We start from the raw sequence: 19,047 nt of genomic DNA, 5'->3' as shown, positions 1-19,047 counted from the left end.
CAGGAGCCTGGGCCAGGCACCCCGCAGTTTGCCAAAGGGAGCCTCTCTGAGACCTGAAACGGGGGGTTAGACACACTGGACACAAAACAGCTCCATAAAGTAAAATACAACAAAATGTTTAATGAGCAAATTCGTCTTAGCAAATATGAAACTGCCACAGAGAGGAGAGGGACGGGGCCACGGGGTTGGGGAGCAGGTCCAGGGAGAGACTACTAAGAGGAAAGAATCAACTACATAAGAAACCAGGGAGGGGACCAGAGGTCAAGAGGGCGGGAGCTGTGGTCCTGGAAAAGGAGACGGCAGGGCACTGAGGGGCCGGACAACAAAATTCAAAATAGTTTGGCCATAAAATATAAACACGCTATGTTCCTGGGGAGGGAGGTTGGTTAAGGGGGAAGGAGAGGCTGTTTGGGGAGGGGCTGTGGGGTCCTACCCCACCTTGCTGTGTGCCCCATTCCCATCCCGACCCGTCCCTCTGTGTCTGTGTGGGTGCATGTGTCTGTGCGGGCCTGTGTGCATTCCCCAGCCCCCTCCCAGCCCCACCCCCACCCCACCCCCACCCCCACCCTGAATCGCTGCCATTCCAGTTGCTGCCGGCTCTTGTTCGGCTGTCACTCCTCTGCCCATCCTCTTCAGAGGGGGAAAAGGGGGGGCGGGAGGAGGGAGAAACCCCCCAGAGCCCTGCCCCCACCCTCCCTAGCCGCCTCTACCAGAAGTCCCGGCGGTGGTAAGAGTCGGGGTCACAGTACTTTGTGACAACCACTCTGTTGGCGAACTTGCGGCCCGTCAGGCCCTGCATGGCTTTCTGGCAGTCAAACACAGAGGTGAACTCCACAAAGATCTGTAGGGACAAGAAAAAGGTTGTGAAGGCCAGAGGGACAGACAGAAAACAGGCCTAGGAAGGTAAGCAGGCTCGCTCCCAATAAACAACCGGCAATCAGTACTCAGCACGTAAGTGGCAGAGAGGGGTAGCCTCACTGCAGGACTTGGATAGGAATCCCTGGTGCAGGTTTGGGGGTGTTTTTTCAAACTTACTCCTTTAAAAAACCTAGGATCAAAGAATAAGAGAGCAAAGAGCAGCAACTGGCTACGAAGAGGAAAGAGATAACACAGGCATCAAGAGGAGAAAAAAAAGAGGCCCATCTGCCAGTCCCCAGCACCATACAGGGTGGTGGGCAGAAGCAGCTCCCTAGAGGGAGTCTTGTCGGCTCTGCATCAGCCACCGTGGTCCAACCCCTAAGGGCCATTATCTTCCCTGGACAGCAGGTGAAATCAGGGAAGTTCAGAAATTAGTGATAACCGGCACTGCCAGAAAGTTAGAGCTGAGATTCAAACTCAAGTAGGATAAAAAGAAGAAAGAAACTGAACTCTAATCTATTCAAGCTTCCAATCTTGCTTGAACCACCAGTTAACATGAATAAGGAATGGAGGGGAAAGGATACAACAAGCCTAATCCAAGACAAGAGAAATTCTATAGGACAAATGAACTGTTTCCTCAACTAATAAAATGGCTTGACCAAAAAAACAAAGGGGGTTGGTGAGTGGTATACACTGACGTAAATTAGGAGAAACTGAACACACAGCTAATGGACACAGAGAGCAGACAATAGAGGGAAGGGGGAGAAATAAATAAATCCTTAAAAGAAAAAGAAACCACATGCGACATGGGGCCTTGTGTGGATCCCTACTGAAACAAACCAAAGACCTTTTAAGATAGTCCCTTACTGTCTTACAGGAAGACAGAATGGACGCACACTAAGGAATTAAGTTGTCGTTTCCTGAAGGTAAATGTTAAAATGAGTGGTTCTCAAGTGGGATGACTATATCCTGAAGGGGAAACTCTGCAATGCCTGGAGACATCTTTGGTTGTCAGAGAGGGATGGTGGGAGGTAGTAGACTGGAATCTAGTGGACAGAGTTGCTGCTAAATACCCTAAAATGCACAGGACAGGCCGCCACAACAAAATGTGGACCAAAATGTCAGTAGCTGAAAGAAATACAAGTATTTCAGGTAAAAAATACAATATACCTTAGACATAAATTTAGAATATTCCGGGGTGGGGGGAGGCAGAGAGAGGTGTGCGTATATAGAAATGAGAAATACAACAAATGGTAACTTGAATCTGGGTCACAGGTACAGAAGGACTCAAAATACTCTTTTATATATCCTTCAAGAGGGCAGTAAGTTTACAATTAAGACATGATCTTTCCCAAAAGGGGGAAATGGTAAATACGAATGAGTTTTTATGGCTAAAAGATTTCAGAATGAGTCGGGAGGTCATTCCAGAGGTCACGCTTATCAAGTTTCAGCAGGATCTCATTGACTGCCACAGTAAGAAGTGCCTCAAACAGCCGGGCTCCTGAGGGTCTAAGACATCCAGACACTCTAGGCAGGACAGACAGCTCAGGAATTAGACGCCCTGTCAGACAGCCTTACTTTGGAATTTATGCTCCCCAGCGCTCCACAAGGCTCTTCTGTCACTTTTATTTGATCCTATAATTACCACTATATTTGATAAATGCATGTCTCAGAAACTTAAATCTTTGGTCCATCATGTGCCAGTTGAGCCCAGAATCTCAGCAGTTGCAACACCTACCCTCCAGGACACTGGAATCACCCAGGACAACTAACATGATGATGATGATGATCAATGCCCGTCCCAAGGAACAGAGAGCGTCCACCCATCTGAACCACAGGATCTAAGCCCCCTCTCAGTTAGAAACAGAGTAGGCACCACCTTCCCAAAATTGTCCAGAGGATTCTGAGGCCACCAGAGGTTCTGAGGGACGGGGGCAGAGAATGGATGTAATAAGGGGGCATTTTCAGGACACCGGAATTGTCCTGCATGACATTGCAGTGACAGATACAGGTCATTGTATATTTTGTCATAACTATATATATATATATATAAACTATAATGTAACCTGTAGTCCATGATTAGTATAAACTATAATGTAACCTGTAGTCCATGATTAGTAGCAATATTTCTATGTGTCTTCATCAATTGTAACAAATGTACGACACTAATGAAGGCTGCTATTAATGTGGGAAGAGGAGAAAGAGGGATATATAGGAATGCCCTATATTTTTTAAGTAAATTTTATGTAACCAAAAACTTCTTTAAAAAGAAAGTAATTTTTAAAAATTAAAATATAATCTCAAAAATAGTAATAATAATAACAGGGTCTTTCCCCTCATTTTTCCCATACTCAGTCAGCCCTACTTGAAGCCACCCTACTCTAGGTGCCAGGTGTCAGGACAGAACAAAATGGACAAAAAGCCTTAGGACTCACACCATTCCCACCGCACCAATGGGGAGCACTGGGCCAGCGAGCAAGAGGCAGCCCTGCCCACCCCTCCTCCTCTCCTCTGCCAGCCTCCACCTCCTCTGCCCAGGCACCTTCTCCACCTGAGCCTCCTCTGGGCCCGGCCCAGCCCACTCCTGCTCTCCTTGGGCGACCTCATCTGGTCCCAACCCTCCAACAGGAGCCACTTTTTTCATGATGTCCAATTCCTATCAGACCAGCTCCAAGATGTCTCTACCGGGGTGCCCCCTAGCAACCATGAAACAGTCCCACCCAACACTGAACAAGGCCCCAGCAAACTGCTCATCTCCCTCCCTCGTGCCCTGTCATCCCCTCCCAGTCACCAGAGCCCAAAGTCTGAGCATCTCCCTCAACTTCTCCCACCCTTTTCCACGTACCCAGGTCAACCGCCAAGGTCTAGCTGTCCCACTCCTCTCCGCCCTCCTTGCTGCTGCTCTAAACCAGGCGTTTAGATCCATCAAGACTCTTTTCTCGTCCTTGCACCCTCCCCAATCCATTCTCCTAACAGCAGCCAAAATCATCTACAAATGTGACCTCAGCTCCACTCCCTCCTTAAAAGCCTGCAGTGCCCTCCTCCCCAACTCTAGGGAAGGCCAGCTTCCTTAGAAAAATTAGCACGGCCTCCAAGTCTAGGTCTGCAGCGTGTGCCGGCCTGGTCTCTGATCAGCCACACCCCTTGGAACCCGTCACAGCACCTGCAAGCGCCACATGACTGGCAGCCATTAGCCCCTCTGCTGCCTCCGCTGCACATTGCCACACTCCCATCCCATAGACCCCGGGTTTGCAGGGCTAGAAATCCCACTCCACCCTCCCTTGCCCACCTCCCAATGCATCATAACATGGTGCTGTTCCCATGTACTGTCCACGACCACACCTAAGTGACTTTGAAAACAAGACTCCTCTGCTAAAAACCTTTCAACAACTTCCTTTCCACCTCACTCAAGAGAATGTCCAACCTTCTTACGAACACCCCCGCAGCCTGACCAGATACCCCCTCCAATCTCACCAAGTGCTCTCTGTTTCGCTTGTTCTGCTCCAGCTACGTGGCCTCCTTGCTGTACCAGGACACAGCAGCCCGGGACGCCGTCTACCTCCCACCTCACCCAGATTCTTCCTTGACCACCCTATCAAAAACCGTTCCCTCTCCATGTCTACCGAAAGTAGCATGTGTATTTTCTTTAACAATTACACCTCAAGATTTGACCTCATCAAGAGAGAGCTGCTCTTCACTGAATCCTCAGCACCAGAACTGAGTCTGGCACAGAACGGACACTGAGTAAACATGCTGCACGAGGCGGCGAATGACTGTGAGCTGCAGGCCCTCGCAGCCGCCTCCTGCCACACACTGGGAAGGCGTTCACACCTGGAGCTGTGGGGAAGCAACGGGACTCAGTGGGCTCTGAGGCTGGACCACAGGCCGCTCTCCATGCCTCCCTCTGCTGGTTAGCGGCAATTAGTTATTCCTCCCTAACTCAGGAGAATGCCGTCAGACGTCGACGGTAACGCACGTAAAGCTTTAACAGACCACCTGGCACACAGCACACACGGTTTTTGTTGTTGTTGGAATTGTTTTGGATACTTTTGTCCCTACTTCAGACACAAGGCACCCAGAGCTCAGAAAGCAAAACCACTGGCACCAGGTGATGTGACAGGGATGAGGCAGAGCCCAGTCCTGAACCAAGGTCTGCCCTGCTCGACCAGGGCCTTGGCGCGATGGCACTGCAGCCCCAGAGGACCAGGGCCTCTCGGCTCACCGAGGCCTGTGGGTGCCCGGCCCAGGGGGTGGTGAGCATGCTCACACGTGCACGGGGCACCACACACACACATGCACACACACGGGCCCGGGGCACCTGACCTTTCCACAGCCGGGCACTTCCACGCCATCCACTGGCCGGGGGATCTCAATGGACTTGACGAGCCCGTACTTGCTACACTCATCGCGCACGTCCTCCACGATCTCCTCGTACTCCTCATCATCCAGCAGCTCCTCAGGCAGCACCATGTTCATGAGGCACAGCACCTCCGTGGGGTGGCCACCCATCTGCACCTGGGAGCTCATCAGACCCGGCACCTGGAGGGTCACGGGCGTCTGGTTGATGGTGCTCTGTGGGGCGAGGGCATGAGGGCGTCACTGAAGGCCCCAGCCACCCGCCCCCGCAAGGACTCCATCTCCCCACGTCCTGGGCCTCCTCACCTCGGGAGGCCACCTCACCTGCCAGTTCCCCCCTTCCCCCCCCATCCCATCTCCATGAAAGCTGGGCTTACAGCTTAAGGAGACCCCAGCCCCCAGCCCAGCCCCTCCCCGACCACCCCCCGACCCTCTAGCCAATGGAAGGTGACGTGCCGGGGGGCTCACCAGCGTGGCATTCTTGGCTCCCACACTTGCCCTCTGGACTAGCAGTTTCTTATCCCCCAGCTGCATCCCATTCAGCCCCGCAATGGCCTGGTTTGGAGGAAGGGCAGGAGGGGGTGCAGGGGAGAGATGCAGGTCAGAGTGATCCCAAGGCCTCCCCCAAGCCCCAGTACCCCAGAGCCAGGGGCACTGGTGGAGGAAAAGGGCAAGGCAAAGGGGTTCGAAAGCTTGGAAAGAGCTGGAACCAAGAGAAAGAGGGTAAGCCCCCCCGCCAGGGCACCGTCCAGCCTGCCACCCCATCCCGAGGCAGGGAGCCTGCCACTTGGGCTGCAGTGCAGGGAGGGCAAGGGCAGAGCGGCGGGCAGCCAGGTACCCGGGGCCTCACCTGGTCTGTGACGTTGATGTCCACGTACTCACAGAAGGCGTAGCCCTTGGAGAGGCCTGTGGCGCTGTCCTTGACCAGGTTGAAGGCCTTCAGGGGCCCGAACGATGTCAGCAGCTCTTTTACCTGCAGCAAGCCACAAACACCCTTCCGTCAGGATTTGGGTGAAGGCTGGGGGACAGAAGGGGACAGGGGTAGAGAAAAGAGCTTTACCTGGTCATCATTCAGGTAGTTGGGTAAGCCCCCGATGAAGAGCTTGTGGGCTGAGTCAGGAACCACGGTGGACACAACTCCTAGGAGAGAAGGGAGGACCAGGACTTCACTTACCAGCGCTAGGCCATTGCCCGAGACCTGGGAGGGAATGTCCACGGCTGGGGGAGTGCCTGCCCTTTTCCTCAAGGAAGCCTGGGCTCTGACCACTCGGCCCAGACTAGGACAGTAGCCACCTAATACTAACGGCATGCTTTCCCGTCTAACGACGGTGTGCTGAGGAGGTGGGGCCTGACGCTGCCAGGAAGCATGCTGTGACCCTCCACTGGCAGAGCACGCTGTCCCCCAGAGCTGCCCAGCCTTGGAACCTGGTGCAAAGCCAGTGCCATGCCCGCCCGCCCTGTTCTGCAGCCACGGCTGTCAAGCAGGAAGGCGCTGTCTCCCTCCACCCACATCTTGATGGAGGGAGCTCACTGAGCCCAAGAGAGGGGGAGTGCAGGCACCGCTGGCCTCGGGCTCGCACCACCCATGCCACTGCCCAGGCCCACAGCCTATCACTCCTACAGAACTGCCTACACCAAGAACTGAGGCCTGGGGGCTGTGCGCAGCCCAGGAGAGGCAATGAGAAGCGCAGGGCCGGCACTGCCAGGCTCCTCCCATCGATCGCCTCGATCCTCACCAAGGCCCCTCCCCTGCACAGAGAGGAGCAGCGGGGGTGCAGACACTGAGCACTAGCCTGCGGTCAGAGGTGGCAAGGAACCACGACTCTACAGACAACTCCTGACGGCTGGAGCTCGGCTTAAGCTGTCACTTCACCAGGGTGGCAGACAAGGAACCTGAGGCTCGGAGATGAGGCTGCTGAGGCGCCCGCTCAGGAAGCCGCAGATCCAGGTCCAGCCACAGGTGCTGCCATGCCCACGCTAGGAAGCTTCATGGCAGCTGGGAGCACTCCCTGGGTTCATCTTGGTTGTACCATGTGAAACTTCCCTGGGTCTGTTTCCCCATCTACAAAGCAGGAAGAACACTAGTGCCTGCAGTTGAGGGCTGCGCGGATGAGAGGTTCATGTCAAGGATTGGTCCGTGCAAGGCCTGAGGACTGGCACAGAAGCCTCAAGAACTCGCCAGGCAGGGTGTGTCTGACTCACTGCCCAGACATGCCTAAGGGCACAGCAAGGGGGTCACGCCAGCCGCCGTTACGGGGTGGTGCTCCAGACGTGCCCTTCTCTGAGCCTCAGATTTCTCACTCATCGATGAGAATAAACCCAAGAGTTGTCTAAGAAAATGGACACACCGAGGTGACTCTGCAAGATGCTAAACCTTCAAGAGCATCGCGAGCTGTGTGCATGCAACATGGCATCCTGGACTGAGGGAAGAGAGGTTCGCTAGAGAGGCGGGACGGCCCTGTCCCTGTCCTGTCCAAAGCACCCATGGCAGCGTCTTCAGGGAGTTCGAGGATCGCTGCCTTGCTATTCCGTGTCCGTGTGTCATTCATGCTCAGCTCTTCCAGGGCACCTACTGCCCTCTAGAGCCGGAGTCCCTCAGCCTGGCTAGGGAACAGTCACAGCACTGCCTGCCACCACATCCCAGGCCCAGTGCCAGCATTGCTGAACCTCCCAAACACCAGCGGGGAGCAGCAGGCACTCCCCGTTCTGCAAACGAGGAAGAAGAAGCATGGAGGTCAACCACCTTGCCAAAGTGATAACACGATCCCAGTGGTAGTGAGGCTAAGCCAGGCCTGCCCGACCCCGGGGGGGGGGGGGGGGGAGCCTGAGATATCTAAGATGCTCCTGCAGCGGAAGCAAGCCTACAGGGAATCCACGGTGACCCTCTCCTTCAGCCACGCACTTGGAATCAGTGGGTAACAAAGACCTGTTCAGCCAGGAAAAGACAGATGCAAACTTTGACCCCAGGTCTGTCTCAGGCCCCAAAAACCTAGCCCCTGACCGCCTCCCCTCCTGACATAACAGGCAGACCCCCAAGTGTGCTAAGCTACCCGGTTCCTCGCTGCCCACACCTCTGTCCTCCCTTACAACACTCTTCCTCACACTGACTACCTGGTGTGCACCTCTCACCCTTCAGAAGTCAGCTCTAAAGCCTCCCCTCCCCTGCCCTCTGAAGCTAGACCAGAACTGCCATGTATACTGCGCTGTCCCCAGCACTGACCACTGGGCCTGGAAGAATGAGTCTTACAGAAGATCCTGCAGGGCAACACCTGGCCCACCACCTGTGTCCACCCAGCCTGCGAGCAGTCCACTCACCGCCCCCCAGGGTCGGGCAGGCCTGGCTTAGCCTCGCTACCACCAGCAGCGTGTTACCCCCCTTGGCAAGGCGGTTGACCTCCATGCCTCCTCTTCCTCGTTTGCGGAACGTTTGCTCCTCAGCAGGGAGCACGCTGGCTCAAGGCAGGTGCCCAGAGCGAAAGCGATGCAGGCAAAGACCAGCGCCTTCTCACATACAAATGAAGGCCTGGTTCTTTCTGCTCCTTCCTGTATCTCATTTCTTCTTTCCTTAAAACTAACTAGGACCCCGTGTTGCTGCAAACCGTGGCTGGCCTTCGTCCCCTGCTCCTGGGGAGGTAAGCCTGTGTTCACGGTAGGCCGCAGGGCCCACACCTGGCAGTCCATACACGAACAAGATACTGGCCCACCAAATCTCAGCCCCATCTGCCACTTCCTGCCCTCTGGGGAGAGTCAGGGGCCAGAGACTGAGCTCAGCCACAGGGGCACCGGTTCCATCCATCATGCCCGTGTAATGAGACCCAGAAACCCCGGACACTCAAGACAAGGGGTTGTTTCCACAGCTGGCCACGCCCTCCCACCCATCACCCCGTGCTGCCTCTTCCTTTGGCTGCTTTAGATCATTTTGCTATAATAAAACTCTACGTGAGCCCTGTGGGTCATTCCAACCAATTCACTGAACCTGAAGAGCAGGCCCAAATTTGTAGCCAGTCCGTCAGAGCTCAGGTCTGTGCCTGGTTTTGGGGGCAGCTGTGCAGAGGAAGGCCTGAGCCGGTGGAACCTGGCCTGCTGGCTTCTACAGCTAGCAGTGAGCTCTACAGCTGGCAGAGGAGCTACTGCAGCATTTGCAGGAGCCACAGACCTTTTTGCAACTTTTATACACATCAGCCATGAAGCTGGGTTTGCCTCATTCATGACATCAGAGAGGAAGCACTTCTGGTTCACCACTACACAGGACAGTCTAAAGGGACGGGTCAATACTTTTTCACCAAGAAAAAAGGTTTTCCTTCCAGATTCCTGAGTTCGCTTTTGTTCTCAATTATGAGTATCTGTTGAATTTTAGCAAATGTTTTTTCCCTCCATTAGTCTTTTTTTTTGGGGGGGGGGGCAGGAGTCAAAACAACAGCTTTATTACCAGTAAACCTGGACCTGAGGGTGCTTAACCTACAGCCAGAACCACAGCGCCTGCTACTTTTCCCAGAACCCTGTAAAGTGAAGGGCTGCCCCAACTTCTAAAGGCACCTCCAGTGCTAAGCTTCAACCAGCACAAGAGGGTCCTGGTGCTCCTCCTGCCTCCAGACGACTCCAGGGACCCGGAGGCTGAGCCCCACGGCAGAGCCACAGCAGCACGGGCCACCTCCAACCCAAAAGCGCCCGGAACAAGTGAAGTCCTCACTGACCCCATGGGTCTCCTTCAGGGTTGGCAAACTACAGCCTGCGGGGCACATGTGTCCACAGAGCCGCAAGCAAAGAATAGTTTTTACGTTTTCCAAGATTATTTCATGACTCGGAAAGCTCCAAATTCAAATGTGTCCGTAAATGTCAAGGTATAACTGGAACACAGCCGCTCATTCGTTTACACGTTGCCTTTAAGTGCTTTTGTGCTACAAAGACAGAGCAATTTCAACAGATATCATACAGCCCACAGAACTGAATATTTGCTACGAAAGCATTTGCTGACCCCCGGTCTACCATATTCTGCCACTTAGGGACGATACAAAGCCAGTTGGGGACTCAAGGGAAACGCTGGAAACGAAAATGGACAGCCACATGCCAGACTGCAGCAGGCAGCTTACGGACATTCTGCTAACGCACCAGTGCACCAACCAGAGTGCTGACCCACCTGAGGGAGACGGAGGCTCACAGACACCCAGTTCCTCACCCATGACCCAGAGCCAGGAGGCAGCAGGCAGGAACGACACCCGAACCCCGAGTCCCCCTGTTCCCAGCAACACCTTTGACCGGTCCTAGAACTGCCGCTAACAACCTGACAAGCTCTGGGTCCCCAAGCAAACCACACTTCATCCTCTCTGGTCCCCAGGTGCTACACCCAACTCAAAGGCTTGGGGAAATGAAACCAGGTGTCATGAAAATTCCAAGGCACTTCAATAACACTGTTTTCCAGGCAGTTTCAACTTAGTGAAAGAAAGAAAAGGGACAGAAAAAGGGTTGGGTGAGGAGGCCCACGAGTCACATCCCACTCACCAGGCACGTAGACGGAAGGGTTCTCCGACATGCCAGGCAAGGGCTGATAGTCGTGAGGTCTGCGGATCTTCAGAGACTGGCCCTGGAAGATGATGCCATCGAAGGCCATGGCCTGGGTAGTCTCGTCCACTGAGCGGAACTGAAGGAAAAAGAAGGTGGTGGAAGGCATAGAGTCAGGTACCATCGAGGCACTCCCAACCTCAGAACTTCCTCTTTCCTGTCACTCATGGAGCCACTAACTGAACCAACATCATGGGCCAGGCCTTGTACTAGCACCGGGAAAAACCCTGGGAGAGCAAGAGCAGCGCGATCCCTGCCTTCCGAAAGCTCTGGTGCTAATGACTCAACCCAGCGACTCTGAGCAGAAGTGCAGAATTACAAGCTGAGATGAGTGCCAAAAGAAAGAATGCAAAGTGCCGGCGAGTTTAACAGGCAGCTGCATTTCAATGGGGAGGAGACAGCGGTCAGAAGAGCTGAAGTCGAGAGCAGGGCCACTCTAAGTATGGTCCACCCACCAGTGCTGGGCCACAAAGAATGACAGCAATTGTTTAGAAACTTCTACAACAACTTAGCTAACATTACTGCAGTGCACTTACTACATTTTACAAAAGTACTGGTGGCCCACAAAGAATTGAAAATTCAACATGTAAAGACCCTTAAGTCAGCTAACCAAGAAGGTGCGAGGTCCTCAAACTGCACAGGCTTCCCTGAGACTACACATGCCAGCTCACCTCCAGGAAGGCAAAATTCTTGTCCTGGTTAATCTGCACAGCCAAGACTGGGTTGCCAGGGGCCTGGGTCAGTCCCCCCAGGCGCATCTGGGCGTTGAAGAAATCCATCATGGCCTCCTGCAGAGGGAAGAGGAGACAGGGGGGGGCAGGGGAGGGAGATGGAGAGAGGAGGGGGAAGGGTGAGAGAGGGAGACACAGAGGGGTTTGGGGCAGGGGAGAGGGATGAGGGAAGGGAAGAGGGTGGGAAAAGGGAAAGGAACAAGTGGAATATGGTGGAGGAAGAGTGCAGAGGTCAAGAGTAGAAACAAGAGCAAAAAGAAATGAGAGAAAATGGGGGGGGGGACAGGGGAGGAGACAGCATGGGGCCAGGAGATGAAAGCAAATGGGGGAGACAGGATAGAAGGCACAAGTGAAGAGTCAAAGGGGCCCCGGACAATCAGGGAAAAGGAGTGCTCCCCCCAAATCGCAACAAGTGACAACAGAGAGAAGAAGAAAAAAGCATAATAAAACATGTTAATAATAAAAACAACATGTAGGAATAGAAAAACATTCAATGGAGACCCAAACAAAACAAAACAAAAACAGTAGAAAAGCGAAAAAGAATAAGCAGGCAGGAACAGAGACCCAGAGTCAGAAGAGGAAACAAGCGAAGGGACAGAAAGGGAGACCGAGGTAGAGAAGGAGCAAAGAAAAGAGAAGGTTGAGAGTGCAAGAGGGGCGAGAGGGGGGACAGGGGAGGGGGAGGGAGGGTGGGGGATGGGGAGGGAGGAAAAAAGAGTGATGTGGAGGGACCTGGCCCTGGAGTCCGGGGGCTGGTTTATCAAATGTAGCAAAGTGCAGGTTGAGAAAGTCAGAATGGACCTTACTTGCCTTCGACGATGGTAGCAAACTTTTTGTTGCTACGAGGGATCTCAGCCCCACAATATTTCACTTTAAAGAGAAATGGAAACAACTCTTTGATCTCGGGATTCTCAGGGGGTGCCAAGGGAAGGGGTGGGGGAGAGGGGGAGGGGGAGAGGAGAGGTAGGGAAGGTGGGGGCGGGGAGGAGGTCAGGGCGATCAAAAATAAAAGAGCAGCAACCATGGAGGGATGTGGGGGAGAGGAAGGGGGACAGGTGGCAGAGAACGAGAGGCGTGTCAGAGAACAACTGGAGGGGAAGCGTGCGTCTGTGTGTGTGTGAGACTGTGCCTGAGCCTCCCTCTCTGTCTCTCCGGTAGGTAGGCGTGTTACATGTGCTTGATCCCTGGGCTGCTGGAGGAGGGGGGAGGGGAGACGGGAGGGGGAAGAGAGGGAGGGGGAGGGCCACCCCCAGCCCGGCCCCTGGCTGGCTCAACTCCATCGGTCCGTCTGGGAGGGGGCCGGGGGGTCTTGCAGGAACAGAGTCTGACCCGTGCAGGTTCGGGGTGGGGGGGGTCGGGAAGGAATCCAAGGAAGGAGTGGGGGCGGGGAGAGGGAGAGGGAGGGGGGGGCAGGGGAGGGGCTGGGGTGCAGGAGGAGGGCAGTACCTCAGTGATGCCGAAGGGGATGTTCCCCACGTAGAGGCGCCGGGCCTGCCTGGTCATCTGGCTCCCGACCACGGGCACTGGAGTCGGGGTCACGGCCAGACCGTCTGGGGTCATGGTGGGGAGAAGGGCGGTGGCCGGAATCTGGCCCGCGGCTTGAAGAGGGAGACACCAGTAACCACACCGCTCACAGCGCGCTGCCTGAGGCGCCCCCTCCTCAGCCAAGCTCCTCCAGACCCTCCCCAGCAGCCACTGCGGCAGCTGCGGGGGCCTCCCGCTGCCAGGCGGAGGGGCTGCACCTGCCACTTCCAGAGCCGCTTCTCCCCGAGTGGAGTCTGGGTGGGGGCATCATCCCCACTCAGATCATCTCCTCTTCTGGGGGAACTTCCGAAGGGTAGAGGCCAGAACACCAAGGCCCCAAACAGAGACCTGTCCCCGACCAGCCGCGAGCCCCCCGTGCTTCTCCCACCCTGGAGCAGCGGCCCCCCGCAGGCCTACCTTGCATGGCCTTGTACTGCATGGGGGTGATGTGCTCGAAGCCCGGGGGGGGCACATCCCAGTATTTACGGACCTTCTTCTTCTTCTCATGGCGGGGGGAGCGGCTGCGGGAGCAGGAGGGGAGGAGAGCAGGCAGGGCGACCTCAGTCTGACCACCTGGGGCTGCCGCCTCCCTCCCAGGCTCCTCTGGCACCCCCACCAGAGTGAGCTCCCCTCTCTCCAGGAGGGGAGGCCACGGGTCAGGACGGGACTGGGCCCAGGCCGGGAGGGGGATGCTGTGCTGGTTTCAGGCAGGTGAAATCTCTTCCCCAGCGTTTTGGGCCAGGGCCAGGGCGGGACCAGGGCAGGGCAGGGCAGAGCAAGGCCAGGCAGGGAGGTGAGAGGGGCGGATATCAGGGTGGGAGGGGCAGGCAAGAGACTCTCACATCAATCCACCGTGCTCCTCTTTAGCGCCTCTGGTCAAAGGTTTGCTGGCGACAGGAGGGAAAGGTGTGGGGAGGGGTGACTGGGGACCCTCGGCGTCCCCACACACCACATCCCACCAAGGGCACCGAGCCCCCAGGGCTGGGGGCAGGGCTGAGGTGAACAAGCAGCAAGCAGGCACCCCTCAGCCCTGCTATCCCCCACCCTCCAAAACACTCCCTCCCCTAGGAAAGAGAACGTGAGGAGAGGAGGAAAGGGAGCCAGGGCAGACCACTCTCTAGTTGGAGAAACTGAGACAGGCGGGAGGAGGAGGACTTCCAACTAGCCCTCCCTTCCTCACCTAAGAGGAGCAGAGGACAGAGGGGAGCGCCTAGGAAGGCAAGAGGCATTACAGTATCAGAAAACGAAAACACCTCAGCAACAGAGGAACCCCAGGCCGTGGACACTACCCCACCCGAGGACTCCCTTTCCTCAGAAGCCAGCCCCTGGAAGGTAGGTACACACAGGGAGCCACGGAAAGAAGCCCTCGAAGAGAGAGAAGAGCCCCTCAGGAAGGAGGAGACAGTCAACTCCCTGTTTCCAGATGACTCTCTAAAGACAAAGATCCGAACGCCCCCAACGAGCCCCAGCACCACTGGCAGAGAAAGCCAGGAACGCTGAACTCAAGACAAAGCAGGCCGCAGGGGCCGCTCCGGGGAGTGGGCGGCGCAGCCCCACCCCCACCCGGTACCTGCGCCGCCGTCTGTCCCGGGAGGCGCTCCGCTGGTCCCGGTTGCGCCGGTCTCTGCTCCGGCTCCGGCGCTTGCGGTCCCGGCTCCGGGAACGGCTGTGGCTGCGCTTCCGGTGCCGGTTCTCCTTGTCCCGTTCTGGGCAGAGTGGAGGGGGTGAGCTGAGGAGGGACACGGGGCCCAGCCCGCCCTGCCACACCAATGGCCGCACCCCAAGTCCCAGGAAGGCCACGCCTAAAGGCAAGCGTTTCCACGGAGAAGGGAAAGGGACGGCCTTCCTGGGCCCACAAATAAGTGCAGGCACCCTGAGGGGACAGGGCCTAGAACTGCCCTGGGTGTGAGACACCTGAGGATGCTCACAGGAGCTGTGAGCTAGAGAAGACGGGGACTGGCTCCTGGGCCCCTTGAGGGGCAGGGCTGGAGGTGGGGGAATCAAGAGACCCGACCCCGCGTCCAGAAGGGCCCAGCACCCCACAGGGAACACCTGCAGCCAGCTGGCACCCACAGCCCCAGCGCAGGCACAGGGATCAGGTGCCAGGCAGGACCTGACACCCCAGGAGGCAGGGAAACTCGACCCCATCCCTTCCGTCCAGGTGAGCAATACCGCTGTCCCATACCCCAGGGAGCAGCTCCTCTTTCTGACTGCACAGACTGAAGGGGAGAGGCAGGCCCGGCCGACCTCGGGACTGGGGGGAATCCCAAACCACCCACGCCCCCAGCCTCGGCCTCCCAAGGACAGGACGGTCTTAGGCAGGGCCTGTGTCTGTGACTGCTCGGGAGGGGGCTCAGAAGGTCAGCTGTCACAAAAACGACCCCCCACCACCATCCACAGGAGGACCAGAAGAGGGCCTAGAAAGGAGCACAGCCTTGCCAGCAAAAACCCCAAGGCCTCCACTCCCAAACCCTCCAAGAAAGGGAGATGAGGACTTGACAGTGGAAGCGAAGCACCCTCACCCTTCACTTCACAAGAGGGAACGCAAAAGCCAGGGTGGATGAGAACTGCCTGAGTCAGAGGCAGCACCAGCAGAGTCCCACCTGCCAGCTCACTGCACGCCTTCACCCAGGTGCCCTGAAGCTCTCACAGAGCAGGCACGTGCACAACGTACACGAAGTTTAACAGGCACCTCTTAAGAGCAGACTTCTGGGGATGTGAGGCGAGACCGGCAATGAGGAGAGGATGTCCTGTGGGCCTCTGCCGCTTTGGCAATGTTTTTGCCCTTACGTGTTGTTCTGATGCCATTAAATATGGGTTTTTGTAAATGTACCTCAGTTTTAGAATTACCACATCTCCAGAAACACAAGCACCTTAGAAAAGCATATATATATATATATATATATATCAGTAACCATTATTGGGACGCTCCCTAAAACCAGACTCAGCTAAACCACTTTACATGTACTACCGCTTAGGGAAAGATACTGTTAGACTCATGTAGCTGACAAGGAAACTAAGGCTCAAGAAAATCATTTGCCAAAACAGTTTAGCACCAGGCCATCATCATTCTGAAACACTCCAAAGTCTGGCCAGAACCACAGGATTAAGGGGGGGTGGAGGGTGCAGCGCCAGGAAATCAAAGACTGGAATGAGGAGGGGAGAAGGGAAGACCAGCAGTGTGGAGAAGCACTAGGAGTTCTGGCTGGGGGCTTTGGGAATCTGGTCTCCCTCCTTGTAAGTGGGTGGGCTGTGAGCCCCAGAGCCTTTCCTGCTGCTAAGACCCAGAGACAGACAAGTACGCAAGGCAGGGGCCTAAGCCTCAAGATGTGGGGAGAGCAGCCACAGAGACAAAGACCCACGGGCAGGGAACCTCGAAGGTCAATCACTCTCCCTCGCACATGCTGATCCTGGACACGTGGGTGAGGAAGAGAGCTTAGTTGATTCAAAAAGCTCAGGGCAGGCGAGCGCATGCAGCTCAGTGGTTGAGCGCCTGCTTCCCATGTATGAGGTCCTGGGTTCGATCCCCTATACCTCCTTAAAAAAAAAACTCTGTGCAGACACTGAGTGGGAACAGCTCCACCAACCCAGGGGACGAGCCAGCCTCCCCAACCACGGGGGACACACCACCCCAAGAGAATCCAAGATGCTCATTCCAAGAACCCCAAGAAAATGACTCCAGCAGCTCCACTTGGTGGTCCGGCATTGTGAAATGGACACAGGCCTACAACCAGCCAGGGCTCAGCATCAGTACTGGCTCTTCTGCCTACCAACCATAAAGAACCACGCAGTGGCAACTTAACCATTAAGGCCAGGTTTTCTCTTCAGGATCTGACAGGATGATGTTTGAAAGCCCCTTTCCCTGTGCTTCTCCAGCTCCAACGCAATCTGAGTAGGACACCTGCCCCGCTAAGTACGCAAATCCATTGAACATTACTTCAAACTGACAAACGTCACTTAGCATAGGCCAAGGCACGTACCAAACTCTTCACCTGTGTTAGCCCATTTAATCTCACCTCTGCCTCTAACCAGCAGAGAACTGAGAAAGTCTAAGCCTCAGTCTCCTCCTCTGCAGAGGGAAGGAAATCTCTGCCTCACAGGGCTGTTACAGGGATCCACTTAGAAGAATCATGCAAAGAGCTCAGCACCTGATAAGCACCGATTTTTACTAGTTACCATTACTACACCCTTATTAATCCTATCAAAATCCCTGTAACAGAAAATAACAATTGCCAGTCTAGTACACAGGTATTAAGCAGGTGTGTAAACCCAGTCACATGCTTAACTCTGTGCTCTTGAGCAGTACATTACATGAGTACCATGAGCACTCAGTAAATGTTACTCACTTTCCAGGCACTGGGTCCTAACCCTGCCAACCGCTTCCCAAGTCTACCCTGGGCTCTATAAACAATTCCTGAGTCCCTGATTCAATCCTCTGAAAAACAGCAGAAAAGGACTCCAGCTAGGTACACGGGAAACTCAGGCCTCAAGCACGGAGAGACCCAAGTTCCCTGTCTTTCCGAAGCCTCGGATTTCTTCACTCTCAAGCAGAAAGAGGGTAAGTACAAAAGGACAACCTACCGACTCTCCCAACCCTACTATTCTTCACGTGCCTAGGCTGAGCAGCACCAGCAAAGCGCCGCGCTTGGATCGGACGTCACAACCCTAGGCACCCCGAGAGGCACGTTCGTCCCACCCTTCCCAACAGCACCCAAATGGTAATCACTCGGAACCTCAGTTTTCCTATCTCTAGGGAAATATTTACGAGACCAAGACGGGGTGTTCTCGGTTTGGGAGGAACAGGACTTAGGGTTTCTCAAGGAGGAAAAGTGGAGGTGGGGACTAAATACCCTATACTGCTCCTGCCGGGAGTGCCAAAAGCCCCCACACGTATGTAGGACGTACATGTAAGAGAAATATTTATAAATTTAAAACGCCTTTATCTTTACTCTTAGAAACAAGAGAGAACGAACGAAGCGCCCCACGACCAGTGGGGGGGGGAACACCCCAGCGTGCAAGTTCACAGGATATGATGCAAAATGAGGGTGCAAGAAGGGGCCCGCGGCCTCCAGGAGCTCCTCGTGGCGGCTAACACGCAGGCCCCGCAACACCCACGTGAAAGAGAAAAGGGGGGGCAGCGCGCACAACCGCCATTTTGGAAACAAAGGGGGCGTGGAGACCCGGACAGGGGCCCAGCCGGAAGCGGAAGTGCCAGGGCAGCGGGAGAAAAGAAGAGGTTATGGGCCCTAGTAAAATTTCCTTCCCAGGAAAAAGGACTCGCGTCGAGACATTTCGCGAGCTCGCGCCCCAGTCTCGCGCACCATCTCCTCCCGGGGCCACGTGGGGCGCGGGTAAAGGCGCCGCGGCGCGCATGCGTCACGGGCCCGCGCCCCACCGCCCCCTTCCCCCGCCGCGCGCGCGGCAGAGCGCCGGGAGAGGTCACGTGAACGAGGCGCGCGCCGCCGAAGGGGGGGGAACCGCGCGGCCCGAGGAGGGGGGGAAGGGGGGAAAATGGCGGGGACCAAGGAGGGAAGTGGAGAGCCGCCCCCACCGCCTCCTCACGACCTCAGCGCCCTCACCTTGCTTATTCTCGTTGAGCTGCCGCTCGAACTCGTCGAAGTCCGACATGCTGAGGCGGCCGCGTAGGGCCCTGTGCAGCTCTCGCCTCGCCTTGCTGCCCGCCCGCTCCGGCCGCTTCGGCTACTTCCGCCGCTTGCTTCGGCTACTTCCGGCCGCCGCCGGCGCTTCGCCGCCTCCTACCTAATCAAGCCCCCCCGCACCCCGCCCCGCCCCGGCTCCGCCCCTGTCCCCGCCCGCCAACCCGCGAGCTGCCCCGCCCCCCGAGCCTCGCTCGGAAACACGTCGGCTGTTTCCGGACGGCAGAGGAAGGGGTTGGGTGGCGGCGGCTTCGGCTGCTTCCAAAAACAACCGAAGCGAGGGTTTTGCCGGCTTCCCAGGCTCCCCTAACTTTTGAGAGCAGTTCCTCAGGGTTCGGATATCTCCGTAGGTCCTCACGTTC

At 55.9% G+C, this 19,047-nt stretch overlaps 1 protein-coding gene across 2 annotated transcripts; it reads right to left on the bottom strand.

Annotated features, from left to right (window-relative positions):
- Nucleotides 1-95: 95 nt before the first annotated feature.
- On the bottom strand, nucleotides 96-18,780 carry U2AF2 (U2 small nuclear RNA auxiliary factor 2). 2 transcript variants are annotated; one of them, XM_058280866.2, is made up of 12 exons: nucleotides 18,608-18,780; nucleotides 14,599-14,734; nucleotides 13,871-13,915; nucleotides 13,446-13,549; nucleotides 12,951-13,102; nucleotides 11,445-11,561; nucleotides 10,714-10,852; nucleotides 6,275-6,354; nucleotides 6,065-6,187; nucleotides 5,671-5,769; nucleotides 5,182-5,430; nucleotides 96-841 (listed from the first exon to the last, which is right to left on the bottom strand). In XM_058280866.2, exons 1-12 carry the CDS (start codon nucleotides 18,654-18,656, stop codon nucleotides 707-709), a joined length of 1,428 nt encoding a protein of 475 aa, XP_058136849.1. In that variant the 5' UTR covers nucleotides 18,657-18,780; the 3' UTR covers nucleotides 96-706. The 2 variants fall into 2 exon arrangements, with proteins under 2 accessions (XP_058136849.1, XP_058136850.1); XM_058280867.2 differs by having other exon boundaries at nucleotides 5,683-5,769; nucleotides 18,608-18,779.
- Between the last annotated feature and the right edge of the window lie 267 nt (nucleotides 18,781-19,047).

The sequence above is a fragment of the Dasypus novemcinctus genome, chromosome 18 (genome assembly GCF_030445035.2).
Source record: "Dasypus novemcinctus isolate mDasNov1 chromosome 18, mDasNov1.1.hap2, whole genome shotgun sequence".
NCBI lineage: Eukaryota > Metazoa > Chordata > Mammalia > Cingulata > Dasypodidae > Dasypus > Dasypus novemcinctus.
The sequence above is the reverse complement of the archived record's forward strand: the minus strand, read 5'-3'. Positions and strand labels throughout refer to the sequence as shown.

Excerpts from the sequence above, each read along its gene's own strand:
- U2AF2 (XM_058280866.2), bottom strand. The coding sequence starts at position 18,656 with ATGTCGGACTTCGACGAGTTCGAGCGGCAGCTCAACGAGAATAAGCAA. Across the intron at positions 13,916-14,598 it reads CGGGACAGACGGCGGCGCAG|CAAACCTTTGACCAGAGGCG; the intron begins GTACCGGGTGGG and ends TCCTGTCGCCAG. Across the intron at positions 5,770-6,064 it reads ACATCAACGTCACAGACCAG|GCCATTGCGGGGCTGAATGG; the intron begins GTGAGGCCCCGG and ends CCTCCAAACCAG.